At 34.8% G+C, this 15,970-nt stretch overlaps 1 protein-coding gene across 1 annotated transcript in view; it reads left to right on the forward strand.

Annotated features, from left to right (window-relative positions):
* LOC106725502 (disintegrin and metalloproteinase domain-containing protein 18-like) overlaps positions 1–15,970 on the forward strand; it is an 82,964-nt gene that overhangs the window by 34,918 nt on the left and 32,076 nt on the right. The window contains exons 8-12 of the mRNA XM_014536893.1: positions 5,547–5,618; positions 5,843–6,009; positions 6,606–6,687; positions 12,394–12,530; positions 15,463–15,652. Coding sequence (XP_014392379.1) covers positions 5,547–5,618; positions 5,843–6,009; positions 6,606–6,687; positions 12,394–12,530; positions 15,463–15,652 — 648 coding nt within the window. The remainder of the gene's footprint in view (positions 1–5,546; positions 5,619–5,842; positions 6,010–6,605; positions 6,688–12,393; positions 12,531–15,462; positions 15,653–15,970) is intronic.

Raw genomic sequence — 15,970 nt, forward strand, 5'->3', positions numbered from 1 at the left:
CCAATCCCCCAATCGGCCCTACCCTGAGCGTGACTGAGGGTGGCATTGCAACCTCCCGATCTGCCCTGCTCTGTGCATGACGGGGCGGCGCCCCAACTCCCCAATCGGCCCTGCTCTGAGCCTGACCAGGGGCTGCACTTAGGGATTGGGCCTGCCCTCTGCCACCCGGGAGCAGGCCTAAGCCAGCAGGTCGTTATCTGCCGAGGGGTCCCAGACTGCGAGAGGGCACAGGCCGGGCTGGGGGACCCCCCTCCCCCCGCCCCCCGAGTGCACAAATTTTTGTGCACCGGGCCTCTAGTATATATATAAAAGCCTAAACGACCATTATGACCAAATGACCAGAATGACCGGAACGATCGGTCGACCAGTCACTATGATGCACACTGACCATGAGGGGGCAGACACTCAAAGTAGAAGCTGCTGCCTGATGGTCAGTGCACGCCTGCAGCCAACCTCCTACAGCCTGCCAACCTCCCTTGGTCCCTCCCCTTGGCCAGCTAGCCTGCAGTCCCTCCTCCTGTCCTTCCCCCCAGCTGGCAGGCCCTGATTGGCCCGGTCCCGATTGGGACTGGGCGAGATGGCCCCAATTGGCCCTGATAGCTGGCCAGGCCTAGGGACTCCACCCATGCACAAATTCGTGCACTAGGCCTCTAGTTGGAACACAACTAGCTGCAGATATTTCTGAATTTACCCCCAATTGTGGTAAAATTTTCTTTCTTACATTTATTTCCATTTTAAAACAAGGCATTTCATTTTACCCATTTGGTGATCCCTGTTATTGAGTATTTTCTTTTATAAGATTATTTTATGCTTTATAAACACTTTGGTTCCCTGGTAGAAGTTCTGCATGTTAATAATGGGAAGAATTATTCATAAGAATATTCATTTAGTTATGGAAATTTTTAACAAAGCCATATAGATTAGAAGTTAAAATGTCTAATTTGTCCATTATTACTGATATTTTTTCCATCAGGTCTCTCAATGAGTGCCATAATGTTCTATATTTTTTCAAAATAGGAAATATTCTGGTCTCTAAATAATTTTTATTAAAAACAATAACAGGAATGAATAGATGAACAAAATAATGAAGAAAAAAACAATTTTCTTTTCCAGGAGATAAAGTATTTGCATGTTTTCCTGTTTTTAATAATACACACACATATATGTATATATTCATGTACTTTTGCTTTATATATGCTATTTTGTAAATGATTTTATGCTGTCTCATATTAATGTGTTATTTCAATATAATTTTAATATATTGTCTAATCAATACATTTAATATAATTTAATTGATTTTATGAGCTAATCCCCTTTGGGGGCATTTACATTTTTTATTGTTGTTGCTGCTACAATAATAATACTGTGGGAATAATACTGTGTGGCCTCTTCATTAGGATGTTGAACACATCCTAAAATCTCTACAATTTTCACTCACCTTTCCTAGTGTATGTCCTTATAATATTTTTAAATTCCTTTGTGCATCTGTGTCTGTGTGTGCCTCTTAATTTATTGGTGTGATTACACATGATTTTCCTAATTTGGATTTTTAACCCTTGAGCTTTAACATTGGTTGAACCACTGCCTTTACTAAGTGTTTGCCCTTGTCTGAGAGTATTTTTCTTTCCTATATTTTCTTTCTGTTGCAAGACTAAATAACCAAACTTAATACATACATTGTATCTGAACCTCATGTACATGAAAGTTAGAGACCTACATTCAGGAGAGCTTCAGAGCTAAAAAGTGAGATTGCAGTATATATGACCTTCTGAGCTAGGGATGAGGTAATGTGCTATGGTGCTTTTGAAGGGTCACTGCAAGATGATAATAAGAGCAGATGTTTAGTAAATAAAAGTTTTCCTTGCCATGTCAATGGGTTAAAAAGATTCTTGCTGTTAACGTCTAATATTTATGATCTTGTGTATTCTTCTTAAAAATGTCCCTATAACTTTTCTTGTAATAGTTGTTTAGAAGTGATGAACTTTGTCAGGAAAATCTTTATTTCTCCTTTGATTCTAAATAATACCCTTACTGGGTAGTGCAATCTTAGTTGTAGGTCTTTGTATTTTGTAACTAAATGTTTTGTGCCAGTCTCTTTGGCCTGTAAAGTTTTTGTCCAGTAATCAGCTAATAGTCTGAAATACCTGATTTTCTCTCACTGCTTTAAAGATTCTCACTCTGACTTGAACATTTAGCATTTTGATAATGATGTATATTGGTATGGGCCTTTTTTGGGTTCATCTTATTTGGGACCTCTGTACTTCCTGGATTTGTATGTCTACTTTCTTTACCAGATAAGGGAAACCTTCTGTCATTTTTTTTTTTTCGAAAAGCTTTTCAATTATTGCTCTCACTCTTTTACCTCTGGTACCCCTATTATGTGAATGTTGGTATGCTTAATGGAGTTTCAGAGGGCCCTTAAACTATCCTTATTTTTAAAATTTTGTCTTTTCTTCCTTTTTTCTATTTTTTTTTGTTTGTTTGTTCTGATTGTGTGTGTTTTCTGAGACTTTGTCTTCCAGATCACTGCTTTGATCTACTTTACCTTATCTTTTGTTACTTCCCTCTAATATACTCTTCATTTTTTGTTATTATAGTCTTCATTTCTCACTGGTTCTCTTTTATGTTTTCTATATTCATTTTTTGTTTCCAATAAATTTGTTAACATTCTCACTGAGTTCATCTATTCTTCCTCTAAGGCATTGAGAATCCTTAATACCAGTGTTTTGTACTCTTCATGTGATGGATTGCTTTTCTCCATTTCGTTTAGTTATTTCTCTGGAGTTTTGTTCTGTTTTTTTTTTTTTCTTTTGGGACATGTTTCTTGCCTCCTTGAATTATCTGACTTCCTGTGTTTGTTATATGTTTTAGGTGTATCAGCTATGTCTTGTGATTTTGGCAGATTGGCCTTATCTAGTAGGTGTCCTGTAATGCCCACTGGCAAGTCTCCCTGGTCACCTGAGGAAGATGCTCCAGGGTTTCATTTTTGTAGGTTATGAGTGCCCTCTTGTTGAAGTTAATCCTCGGTTGCTGTTGGAATGTCAGTGGGTGGGATTGACCCTTAGGTTGACTGGCCTTGAGGAAAGGTTGTGACCTCAGCACATGAGCTGTTGTTCAGGGACTGTCCTCACAAAAAGGGATTTGATATAGTAGGGCTCTAGTGCCTGCTGTGTCTGCCCTTTGGGGGTGTCTTTTTGGAGCTGGTTTGGTGTTGCTCTGCTGTGGTCTAAAGCCAGCCATGAGTGTGTTCATTCTGGGGCCTCAAGAGAGGGACTCTTGTGAAGGCTAAGGTCAGCCATTTCCTGTGCTTTGTTGGGGCCACCTGATACGATCTACAAAGTGATCTGAAGTTGGTTGCTGCCTATGCTTGTAGGTACCTGGGTGTGGCCAGGCTGTGAACTGAAGATGTGATTGGGGCTCTTAGTAAGAGGCCTAGGGCATGTCCAACACCAGCTGCTGGTTGTTTGGGGGTTTTGAACCTTTGAAAGATTTTAAGAAAGTCTTCAGGATAAGCCAAAGTTGGTGGCTTATGTGGAAAAACTACTGGGAGAGATTCAGGCAGGGTGTGGTGTGTGAGTCTGTTGGGGCGGGTTTCAGGGAATCACTAGGGTGGGGCAAAGGGTGTTAGCCAATTTAATGGAGAGGTCAGATTTGGCACCTGGGTGGGTGGAGAAAGAGCTCAACAAAGGAACAGTAGTGTCTGCTCCAGAGAGCTGTCCTGCCCCCTGCTCCTTCAACACTCACCCTGAAGCTAGTTAATCATCTCCTCCTTGTATGTCCCTGACACTTTGCAAGTTGCTGTCCTAGTGCTGGATTTCAGAGAGAATGAATTTGTGAGCGAGTGGGTCTGTGCCCAGTCCCTGCAAAATCTGCAGCTTCTAGATCTCCAGTCATTTCTATCTCTCTCAGCTGCAATCCCCACTGGTTTTCACTGCTAAATGTTATGGGGACTTCTCTTCCTGGCCTTGGAGTCCTGGACCAGGAAGATGGGTGTGAGGCTGCAACCTTTTGCTCCTCATAGGGGACCTCTTTGCTGAGATAACCCTCTCCTTGTATAACTGCCACAGTGTGGGTATGGGAGCAGCCTTTTCAGCATTTCTGTTCCTCATAGCATTTTTGTGATAGCTTCCTCTTTTTATCCTAAGTCATAGGCCTTGTGTTCAGCTAGTCTTCAGGAGGTTCTCTTTGATGGTTGTTCTGTAAGTTAGTTGTAATTTTGATGTCATTGTGGGAAGAAGTGAGCACAGTATTTACCCATCCGGCCATCATGACAGCATGGCAGCCTAGATTTCTTAATGATTAAGGGAACTATGTTAATATCCTTTACTATGACAGTTAATTTCTATTTATAATTCTCTTAAAGTTTATTTTATACATTTTTTTGCTATGTTATTAGTTACCATGAAGTTTAGAATGCTTCCTTCTTTCTGATGAATTGAATATTTTATCACTGTTCAATTATATTGATAAATATTATGTTTATATTTTGCCTCAAGCTTTTTTTATAATAATGTAACTATTATACTATTAATATAACTATCGTATTATATGGCATCTGCTTTTTATCTAATAGTTTCTTGTACATATTTTCATACTTTTAATATTTAAATGTCTTCATAATTAAGATGTTTTTAAATTTGAATTTGCACATAGTGGGTTTTTTATAGTCATTGCCATTTGGAAACGACTATAAATATCAATATTATATAGTATGATAATATCAATATTATATAGTATTGATATTTTGTGATTATTGACTCATTTCCACAATCATATATTTTTTCTTTTGTGTCGCTTTTCACATGTTTAGCCTCATAGAGGTCCATCCTCACCCATACTACACACATGCTGCAGTGTATAAATTTATAATGTTGTTTATTGAGAAAGGTCATATACAGATAAATAGCAAAGTGCAAACGATCTCCAATGAGCTAGAAGAGAATCATAGACTCCCTTTTGTCTTTATCAGAGACCTGTGGCCGATGCATTTTCTTTTCTGTCACTAGTCTTCTGCAGACTTGCTGGAGATAATTGAAAGTCTCAAACTGCCACTTTTATGCTTTTCACAAACACTTAGACATGTGTGTGAACATACACTATGAAGGATTTCAGAGAAAATATTATTTTGTTCTCTTAAATGAGGGTATATTCTTAAATTTTTTTTCACGATTATGGTACTCTGAGCTCTGTGTTAGACCAAAAGACTTAGTGGTTTGGCTAGAGACTTGAGTTCTGGTGCTTACCATTAGTATTTATAATCTTAAATTTTGACCCTTAACTTTTGTATCTTAAATTTAGTAATTTTAAATTTTGACCCTTAATTTTTGTATGTGTAAACAGGAAGATAATCATAACTCTATCATTTTAATGGTATTGACTAATATGTAAATGCTATAGGTTTATGCCTAAAACTTAAGCATTTGATAAATCTTAATCTTCTGCTTTTATCATTTCACTTAAGCACTTATTGTAATATTTTATATATATTGAAATGTGGTAACTTAGTAATTTTTACCAGAAATTAAGAAACAGAATTTGTCTTTCAGTATGGTTATATGGGCTCTGAAGTGGCCGTTGCAACTGAGAAAATTGTCCATATCTTTGGTCTTGTCAACACTGTAAGTTTTTATGATCCATAAGAAACATTCTCATTTATGCAATAACATGATTTGTATGAGTAAAATTTACATTGTTATAAAAGTATAGTCCTACAAACCTGTTTTATTTGCTGTGGGTTTCATGCCCAAATTACAGCAAATTGAACATATTAGCATTCTGTATAGAGATGTAATAATATATTTCTGATTGTCTAAACTGTATATCGTGTATCTTCTGTTTTCAGATGTTTTCCCAGCTGAAACTGACTGTTATGTTAACATCTTTGGAGATCTGGTCAGATCAAAATAAGATTTTATGTACTGGGGATGCTAATGAACTACTACAAAGATTTGTGTCATGGAAAGGAAGAAATTTGTTTCATAGGTCCCACGATATGGCATTCTTGTTGATGTAAGTTCCTTATTTGCATTGATAATTGTGCTTATCAAATTATTTGATATATTAGCTATAAACAGTATATACAAAATTTTATATATAATGACCAAAAATAGCATACGAGTACAATGTTGGCAAAATGCAAAATAAAAACATCAGATAACAAGGTGAATCAAAGGTCAGGTTTGGGAATTCAGGAGCAACATTCCCTAAGAATAAAAATGAATAATGATAGTTTGCACTCCAAGCCAACATTTTTATATACTTTAAAGGTTTTTCTATGTGCAAATCATGGCAATAAGCTATCCTGAGTTTTACATCCTAGCATTATATCCACCCAGAAGTGACAAGAGTGTTGATTAATTTTTTGGAAGGATTAGCCACTGCTGGATTCTGGGATGTGTATCAAATAATGTTGAAGCATCTCTTAGAACCTAACTTTGCAGAAACTATCTACCCCAACACAAAAATGATTAATCACATTGGACTTGATATGTAGTATTCACATTTTAAAAAAACATAGCTCTATTGAGGAATCCAATTCTTAAAAAGTCATTGAGTTATTAATAATTTAAAATGCACTTATTCTCAAGAAAAATTTTATTCTTTAGTTATAGGGATTATCCTAATTACATGGGAGCAACATATCATGGAAGGACATGCGATCGAAGACTTGCTGTAGCAATTGCTCTGGTATGCATTTTATTCCTATTTCTTCAGTAATTACATACCCTTTTGAAAGTTAATATATATACTTCAAGAAAAATACATATAGTGTATCAACCATACTGTTTTGACAGATTTTAGAAAGTGCTTTTTAATGGATTTGGAAACTCAAATGATGAAATTTTAAAAGGATTTTTATAATGGTAAGATACATATACTAGTAAAATATAGTTATCTTAACTATTTTTAAGTATACAGTGCAGTAATGTTAAGTTTATTTATACTGTGTGAAACATATCTACAGAACTTTTCATCTTGCAAAGCTGAAACTTTGTACCCTTTGAGTAACATGGCCCTATTTTCCAAACCTCCTAGCTCCTGGCAACCACCATTGTACTCTCTGCTTCTGAGTATGACATTTTTACATTCCACGTATGAGGGAAATCATGTAATATTTGTCTTTGTCTGGTTTATTTCATTTAGCATTATCCAAAGGCAGGGTTAAATTATTTTTATGGCTGAATAATAGTCCATGTATGTATGTATGTATGCATGCATGCATATGTGTGTGAGTGTGTGTATGTGTAACATTTTCTTTATCCATCTGTCAGTAGACACTTAGGTTGTTTATATAGCTTGGCTATTGTGAATAATACTGCAACGAAATAGCAGTGCAGATACCTCTTCTATTTCAATTATTTTGGATATATAGCCAGAACTGGTTTTGCTGTATCATATGGTAATTCTATTTTTAATAATTTGATGAAACATCATACTGTTTACACCAGTTTATAATCCTAGAAGTTCACATCATCAAAATTGTTATTTTCTGTTGTTTTTTATCCTCACCTGACCCCAGAACATGAGGTCAAAGAGAGGAAGGAAGGAAAGAAGAAAGGGAGGAAGAGAGAGAGAGAGAGAGAGAGAGAGAGAGAGAGAGAGAGAGAGAATGAGAAACATAGATGTGAGAGAAAAACATCAATTGGTTGCAGCCTGAGGATTGAACCTGAAACCTAGGTGTGTTCCCTGACTGAGAATCTAACCTGCAACCCTTTTGTGTATAGGATGTTGCTCCAAAAAAAAGAACCATCCAGCCAGGGCATATTCTGGGCTTTTAAATAGCAGTCATCCTAATTGATATGAGGTGATATCTCATTGTGGTTTTGATTTGCATTATTATGATTATTAGTGATATTGAGCATCTTTTCATATGCATTTTGGCTTTTTGTATATCATCTCTGGAGAAATGTCTATTCAAATCTTTAGTCCTTATTTTAATTGACCAATTTGACTTTTCGTTGTTAAGTGGTAGGAGTTCTTTAAAGTATGGATATTAATCTCTTATCAGATACATGATTTACAAATAATTTCTACCATTCTGTAGGTTTTCTCTACACTTCATTGATTGTGCCCTTTGAAACACAAAAAGTTCAAGTTGGATGTAGTCCCATTTGCCTATTTTTGCTTTTGTTGCCAGTGCTTTTGGAATTATATTCAAGAAATTCAAGAAAATATGTCACGAAGCTTTTCCTGTATGTTTTATTCTAGGTGTTTTGTAGTTTTGGGTCTTATCTTTAGATTTTTCATCCATTTTGAATTACATTTTGCATAGGGTATAATATAAGGGTCCAAGTTTACTCTTTCCCATGAGGGTATTCAGTTTTCCCATCACCACTTATTGAAGAGACTTATCTTTTCTCCATTCGATATTCTTGTTGAACAGATTATCTTTTCCTCATTTTGTGGTCTTGGTAGCCTTTTTATAGACATTTGAACATATATATGAGGGTTAATTTCTAGGCTCTCTATTCTATTTCAATGATTTATAGGTTTTTCTTTACGTCAATATAACACCATTTTTATTGCGTTAGCTTTGTACTATCTTTTGAAATCAGTAAAAGTGAGTCCTTCTACTTTGTTCTTTTTTTCAAATTGTTATTCATGGTCTCTTGAGATTCCATAGGAATTTTGAGATTATTTTTATTTCTACTTCTACCAGTAAATGCTGTTGTGATTGTTGTGGGGACTGCATTGAATATTAAGATGCTTTTGGGAAGTAGTGACATCTTAACAATATGATGTCCTCCATTTATGGACATGGACTTTTCATTTATTTGTGTCTTCTGTAATTTCTTTCAGCAATATTTTGCATGTTCAATGTACAAGGCTTTGAAAACCTTGTTTAAGTTTGTCCCAAGTATTTCACTTTTATATGCTATTGCAACTTGAATTATTTTTCTTTTTTAAAAATAGACATAATTATATTTTAGTACACAACTTTTGTCTAACCAAAAAATAAAATACCGCAGTAAAATAATAACAAAAAAACATGGCATTTCATTTGCAATGCATGACAAATGGTTAACATCTCTAGTCTTAAGGAGCTTTTAGAAACCAGTAACAAAAACACTAATCAGCCCAAGCAACTGAAAAAAAGAGAAAGAAAATGAAATAATACAAATAACAATTAATTATTAAGAATTTATGATCATTGAGCTGTACAATGACAGAAAATAATTTCTTTGCAATGTCACACAATCAAAGAATAAAGACACTAATATCTATGTTTTCGGTTTTGAATGATTTTGTACAGTTTCTACTCCCTTAAGCAAATGCTGGAACATAGATTGATGAGGAGTATCTACATTATGAAAAAGCTACAGTTTTGACTAAAAATATAAATTTAGGATACTTTAGACCTAGAATTTCAAATTTTGGAAACTATTTCAACAAATTAGTCAAAAAAATTCAAAATGAGCTATATAAAACCAATATATATGCCCCAAAGCACTACTTGCCTATCAACTGTTCATCAACACAAACCAAAAGGACGTGCACAAGACTCCATTAATAGTAGATAAGAGCATAGGGAATCTAGTCAATAAAATCATGGTAACTGTGTATGGTGCCAAGTGGATACTAGAAATATCAGGGGGAAACTTTGTGAAGTAATATGTTTGTCTAATTACTGTGCTGTACACTAAAACTAATACAAAATAATACTGAATGTAAACTGTAATTGAAAAATAAAAAAAGAGAGTATATAAACTGGGGAACAAAATCAAAAAGAAAACAAAGGCACTTGAAGTAAAACTATATACTTAACAAATTTCTATATCCTCTAGAATCTCAAATAGATGATTGTTTAATGAAAATATTTTACCCTATGATGAGTGAAATTAGGAACATATTCACCTAGTACTCATGGGAGCACTGGAGTAAGGTGTTGCAATGACAAGTCCTAGGCTTCTCTGTAATGATGTCTCTTCCATTCCCTCTCCTGGGATTCAGTCCAACAGCAACAGTGAAAACAGTCAACATGCCTGGGTACAATTCTCTCCATGACACACTTTAGGTCACTTTTTTTTTTAAATATATTTTATTGATTTTTCACAGAGAGGAAGGGAGAGAGATAGAGAGAGTTAGAAACATCGATGAGAGAGAAACATCGACCAGCTGCCTCTTGCACATCCCCCACCGGGGATGTGCCCGCAACCCAGGTACATGCCCTTGACAGGAATCGACCCCGGGACCTCTCAGTCCGCAGGCTGACGCTCTATCCACTGAGCCAAACCGGTTTCGGCACTTTAGGTCACTTTTAAACATGAAGTTTCTGAGTCTCATGTTTCTGATCTGCAGGGAATATCCAGTGCAGTTGAGATTATTCGTTTTAAGTATATGGAAACGTAACACATTTGTTTTGATTTTATGTCCTGCAATTGATTTATTAGTTTTAAGAGTTTCTTTTATGTGGAATCTTTAGTGTTTTCTCTGGCTGCTTTCATCATTCTCTGTCTGTATTTGGTCTTTGCTCCTATTATAATGTGTCTTTTTTTGTGATTCTCTTTGGATTTACCCTCGGTGGAGTTCATTGAATATTTTAAATCTGCATGTTCATTTTCTGCCACAGTTTTCCAGCCCATTATTTCTTCAGTTAAGCTCTCTGCCCCTTTCTCTAACCCTTTTCCTTAGGAGACTTATAATCCATAGACTGGTCTGCTTGCCAGTGTCCATGGGCTCTTTATATTTTCTTTATTCTTTTTCTTTTTTGTCCTCTGACTCAGTGATTCCAATTGACCTGTATTTAGGAGTGATTGCTTCTTCTGCCTCATTAAGTCTGCTTTTGAATCCCTCTGCAGTGGTTCTCAACCTTCTGGCCCTTTAAATACATTTTCTCATGTTGTGACCCAACCATAAAATTATTTTCGTCGCTACTTCATAACTGTAATGTTGCTACTGTTATGAATTGTAATGTAAATATCTGATATGCAGGATGGTCTTAGGCGACCCCTGTGAAAGGGTGGTCGCGACCCACAGGTTGAGAACCACTGCTCTAGGGAATTTTTAAGGTCATTTATTGTATTTTTTTTGTGTAAGAATTAAAAAACATAATTTATATCTTTTTGTTAATATTATACCTGGAATTTATTTCAGACATTTAAGTCTGTCTGGTTCATCATTTGAAAATCAATTAATGCAATCTAGCCCATCAGTATACCAAAGAAGAAAAATCATGTGATCAATAGCATTTGACAAAATCCAATACTATTTATAATTTAAAAATATGGCAAACTAGGACTAGAAGGGAAATTCTTCAATTGAGAAAGAACATTTATAAAAAATCCTATAACTAATATCACTACCTTTTGGTGAGAAACTAAATGCTTTTCCACTAAGATATGGAAAAGGCAAGACTATAGCTTGCCACTCCAATTTAAATTGTACTGGGAGGGAATAACAAATGCTGTGAGGATGTGAAGAAACAGGATCTCTCCATTCATTGTTGATGAGAATGAAAAATGGTGCAGATACTGTGGAAAACAATTTTCAATTTCTTACAAGATTTGACATACTTTTACCATATGATCCAGATATTTTTCTCTTTGGCATTTACACCAATGAGTTGGAAAATTACACCCACATACAAACCTGCACATGAATGTTTAGAGCAGCTTTATTCATAACTACCAAATATCAGATGTCCTTCAGTAGGTGAAAGGGTAAACAAACTGAGGTAAATCCATATTAAGGAATATTATTTTGTGACTAAATAATGGGCAATTTAGTCACTAAAAGACATGGAGAAAACTTAAGTCATTAGTGAAAGGAGCCAATCAGAAATGGTTAAATACCATGTGATTCCAACTCCATGGCATTATGGAGAAAGAAAACCTGTGCAGATAGTAAAAGGTCGTTGGTTGTGAGGGGTTTATGTCTTCCTGACATTACTGCTTCTCAAGTATTTTATTTTCTCCTTTTTTTTAAACAAAAGAAATGCTACTTGAAAGGTGTTACAGTATTCTGCCTTATTCAGAAAAATAAAATAATTTGACTTTTTTTCCTAAAACTACTTATGAAGTCAAAACTGAATGCCAATTTAACCCTTAAGAATTTGTGTATTCTTTTCATGGGAAAATAATACAGTGACTGAAAAAATGCTTATTATAAAATTGTTTTAAAATTATTTTTGTTTAAATCAGCAACATACAATAAAAGTGTAAAATTGCATTAATTTGTTTCATGTCAATGCCATTTGGATTTAAAAAAAACACTTCTTAAAACAATCCACTACAATTTACCATATTTTCATATTCCTAAGAAATTATTGAGCTTTAGAGTGCTATTTTCTTAAATGTGTATTTGCATTTAGGTAGTATGACCACGAATTATTTATTGAAATGATCAAATGGGTGAAGAAATAACTTAAGCAACATATTTTTTGTTTGTATTTAGTATCCAAAGAGGATGTCTTTAGAGGCATTTTCAGTAGTTATTGCACAGCTGCTTGGAGTTAATCTGGGATTAAGCTATGATGACATCTATAATTGTAACTGTCCAGGAGCTACATGCATTATGAATCCTCAAGCAATGTAAGGTGTTGTTTCTATCAATCTATTTTTGATAAATGTTTGCAGTAGTTTTTGATGTATAATCTCTTGCATGATCACTTAAGAGTAAGACTATTTTTATTAAATATATTTGTGCTTTTTTAAAACGTATGAAATAAAACTAGGATTTGATATTGTAGAAAATGTGCTTAATATTTCTATATTCAATGTCTAGAAAGAAAGTGTTTGTTGTAATGACTTTCTGGGGCTTATAGAGTCTTGAAGTGAAATTTATTTATCATTTAAAAAATGTAACAAGCATTGACTGTGTTGCAGAGTTGTATATGTTTGCCTTATCAATGGTTAACAAGATAGGTAAGTTCTAAATATCTTAATGTTAGCCCATTAGGAACAGGAAAGAAAAAAGTGGCCATAGAATAAACAAAATATAAACATCTTATGATAGGTGCCCAGAAGGAGGTAAATAAGGAATACATGGGGAGAGGAAACTTTTTAATAACGTGGCCTAGGAAATAATTCTGGGACCTGAAGAGAAAGAATGAATTTGGTCATGTAAAGAACTTGTTAAGTACTTTTTAGGGTAAGCAAGTGACTGATATTTGGATAGCAAGAAGCTTGAGAAACTCAACAGATTAGAATAAGGAGATTGAGCGGGGGGTGGCGGGGGAGTGATAAAAATGCAAAATAAAAGAAATAGCTTGGACTATAAGGACATATATAGAAGGCATAAGGAGAATAAAGTAAAATGCAAGGAGGCTAAAGAACAATCCATCAGGGAAGAAGTCCAGGAGTAACTAACATGGGGTATGTAGGAAAGAGCCTGATTGTGTAATCATGATGCGAGAGGTGGGATTTTATGATCAATGTAGCAAACCAACATTTTAAATTGATTTATAAAGTATGGCTAATAAAAATTATTTTAAAAATGAGTGAACAATATATCAGAGTGAAATCATTATAATAATATTTGGGAGATGATTCTCATAAATACAGCAATTTATTAAGATCGAGATAAATGAAAATGGCAAGTATTATTGTAGGTTTTTGGATAGCACAACTTATTAACTGATATTGAAAAAGGCAAATATTAGGAATGGAGAAGTTGCAAAATCTTGAGGCATTTTGTATATGTTATATTGGAGGCATCGAGTCATTCATTAGAGTTAAGTGCACAGTTATATAGATCAGGATCTCTGAGGACAAGGGATCTAGAGTGTGTGAGCCATCAGCATATTGATGGGAACTAAAATCATGGACAGATAATTTAGAAAGGAGTTGAAACTAGTAAAAGAGGTGCCCTAAGAGATAGCTTTGCATTCTTGTCATAGAAAGGAAGGCACTATTAGAATAAAAACCAAGATAGAATGGCTCCTTCCCTGGGGAGGACTATGTTTTAAAAAAGGGAGAAGATGGAATTCAGATGGTAATTTAGTCCCCCCAAGTCTCTCGCAAACTAAAGAATAAAACTAGGGAACAAACAAACAAACAAAGAGCAAAAGCATATTCTCTGTTTCCAAAACTGGAATGCACCAAGGATACCAGCAGGTGGGTTCAAACCACTAACAAAATAAAACCTGCATGAAGTAAGTAGCTGTGCAGGAGGAAATAAAATTAACACAGTGGGATCTCTAAAATCTCAGAGACCTGGGAGCTCAGAAATCATTGACTCATCTGCACACCCCAAACTTGACCCTATTGAGCCTGAAATACCATTAAGCTCATGCCATTACTGGAACCCAAATTGGTGGGAAAATTGCAAATATCTTGCATAACATCAATGTAATTATAAGAAAGCATTTCATAGGAACAATTTACCAAAAAATCAGGCTGTAATAATAAAACTTTTGAGGTCATAAAATCCAATGAAAAATCATAGGTGACTAGATTAAGGACACATGAGAACTAAATGCAATGATTGATTCTGAACTTTATCCTTTTGCTATCAAAGTTCCAATATTGTGCTGAAGGAAAATTCTGAATGAAATTTTACCATTAGGCATTGATAATATGTCATCACTTCCTGGTTTTAAAGTATCTGTTTTAGGTGAATTCATTTCTATGTATGAATTACACATTAAAATATTTACACTTATGAAAACATGCTAGCCTTGGTTGGTGTTGGTTGAGCATAGTCTCATGCAGGTTGCTGGTTCAATTGCTGGTAAGAGCACATGCCCAGGTTGAGGGCTTGATCCCCGGTAGGGGCCGTGCAGGATGTATCTGATGGATGTTTCTCTCTCTCCCTCTCCCTTCCTCTTTCTCTAAAATTAATGAAAACATATTTAGAAAAATATTCTGATGTTAACTTACTTTTTACTGTTTCAGGAAAAAAATATTGGACTATATTTGTATTATTTTTCTAAGTTTGAGATTGTTACACGATTAAACAAAAACTCATTCAACAGTACACATAGAAATGTAGAAATTTGAAACTAAGAAATAATCTAAGGCTTACACATTTTATATACTTAATGTTGAGATCTTTTAATGGATTATTACCAAGGAACAAGTGTTGATGATTTTTCACTAACACAATCAACTATCTTTTCTTCTTTAATTTTCCATATATATTTTCTAGTATACTTAATATTCTTAATTATAATCAGCGCTACTTATAATAATGATTACAAATATGATGTTGACAATAATAATGCAAAAATGAATAATGGGGCATACTTAAATAGTTTTTTTTTGTTCCAGGCATTGTTGTTTTTAATATATTCTAACTCATGTCACCTTAACTTCTCTACTTTCTAGATTTCTATTACATTAAATTACAATATAAATGAACTTGTTGCTTACATTTATGACTTCCATTAAAAATCAAAGCACTCTCCCCTCCCTCTTGTTTTTCTCTGACTGAAGGTGTACAGAATTAATAATGCTATATTGATGAGTGTGACTCTGATAGTGATTTTACTCCATTTATCTGAAGAATATAATTTAATTTTAGACGTTCCCGTGGTGTAAAGTCTTTTAGCAGTTGCAGTGTGAATGAATATAAAGGTGTAGTTTCACAGCCTGGATTTGAATGTCTTCAAAATCAAACCATTTCAAAAGTGGTTGTCCAAGGAAGACTAGAAGCAAGCTGTGGTAATAAACGTTTGGACACTGGAGAGGAGTGTGATTGTGGCCCTCCAGAGGTTAGTGGCAAACATTGATAGCTTACCTAAAGATTCATTTTTGCTTGTTTGTCATATAGTGCTATAAATATAGATGTGATACAAAAGGGGGGGGGCTTTTGTCAAATGCTGCACCATTTTATCAAATTTCTAAGACATGGAGATACGGGACATGTGAGAACTGACTCATCTGAATTTGAAACATTTGAAGAATTTAAGTATGGAGTAAGTATAGCATGGATTCAATACGATTTTCTTTGTTGTGTAACCATTAATAGCAACACTCATCTTTCTGTGTCACAAACACCAGTCCCTTCAATCATATAATCATCACCTACA

Source organism: Myotis brandtii, unplaced genomic scaffold, assembly GCF_000412655.1.
Source record: "Myotis brandtii unplaced genomic scaffold, ASM41265v1 scaffold103, whole genome shotgun sequence".
NCBI classification, from domain to species: domain Eukaryota; kingdom Metazoa; phylum Chordata; class Mammalia; order Chiroptera; family Vespertilionidae; genus Myotis; species Myotis brandtii.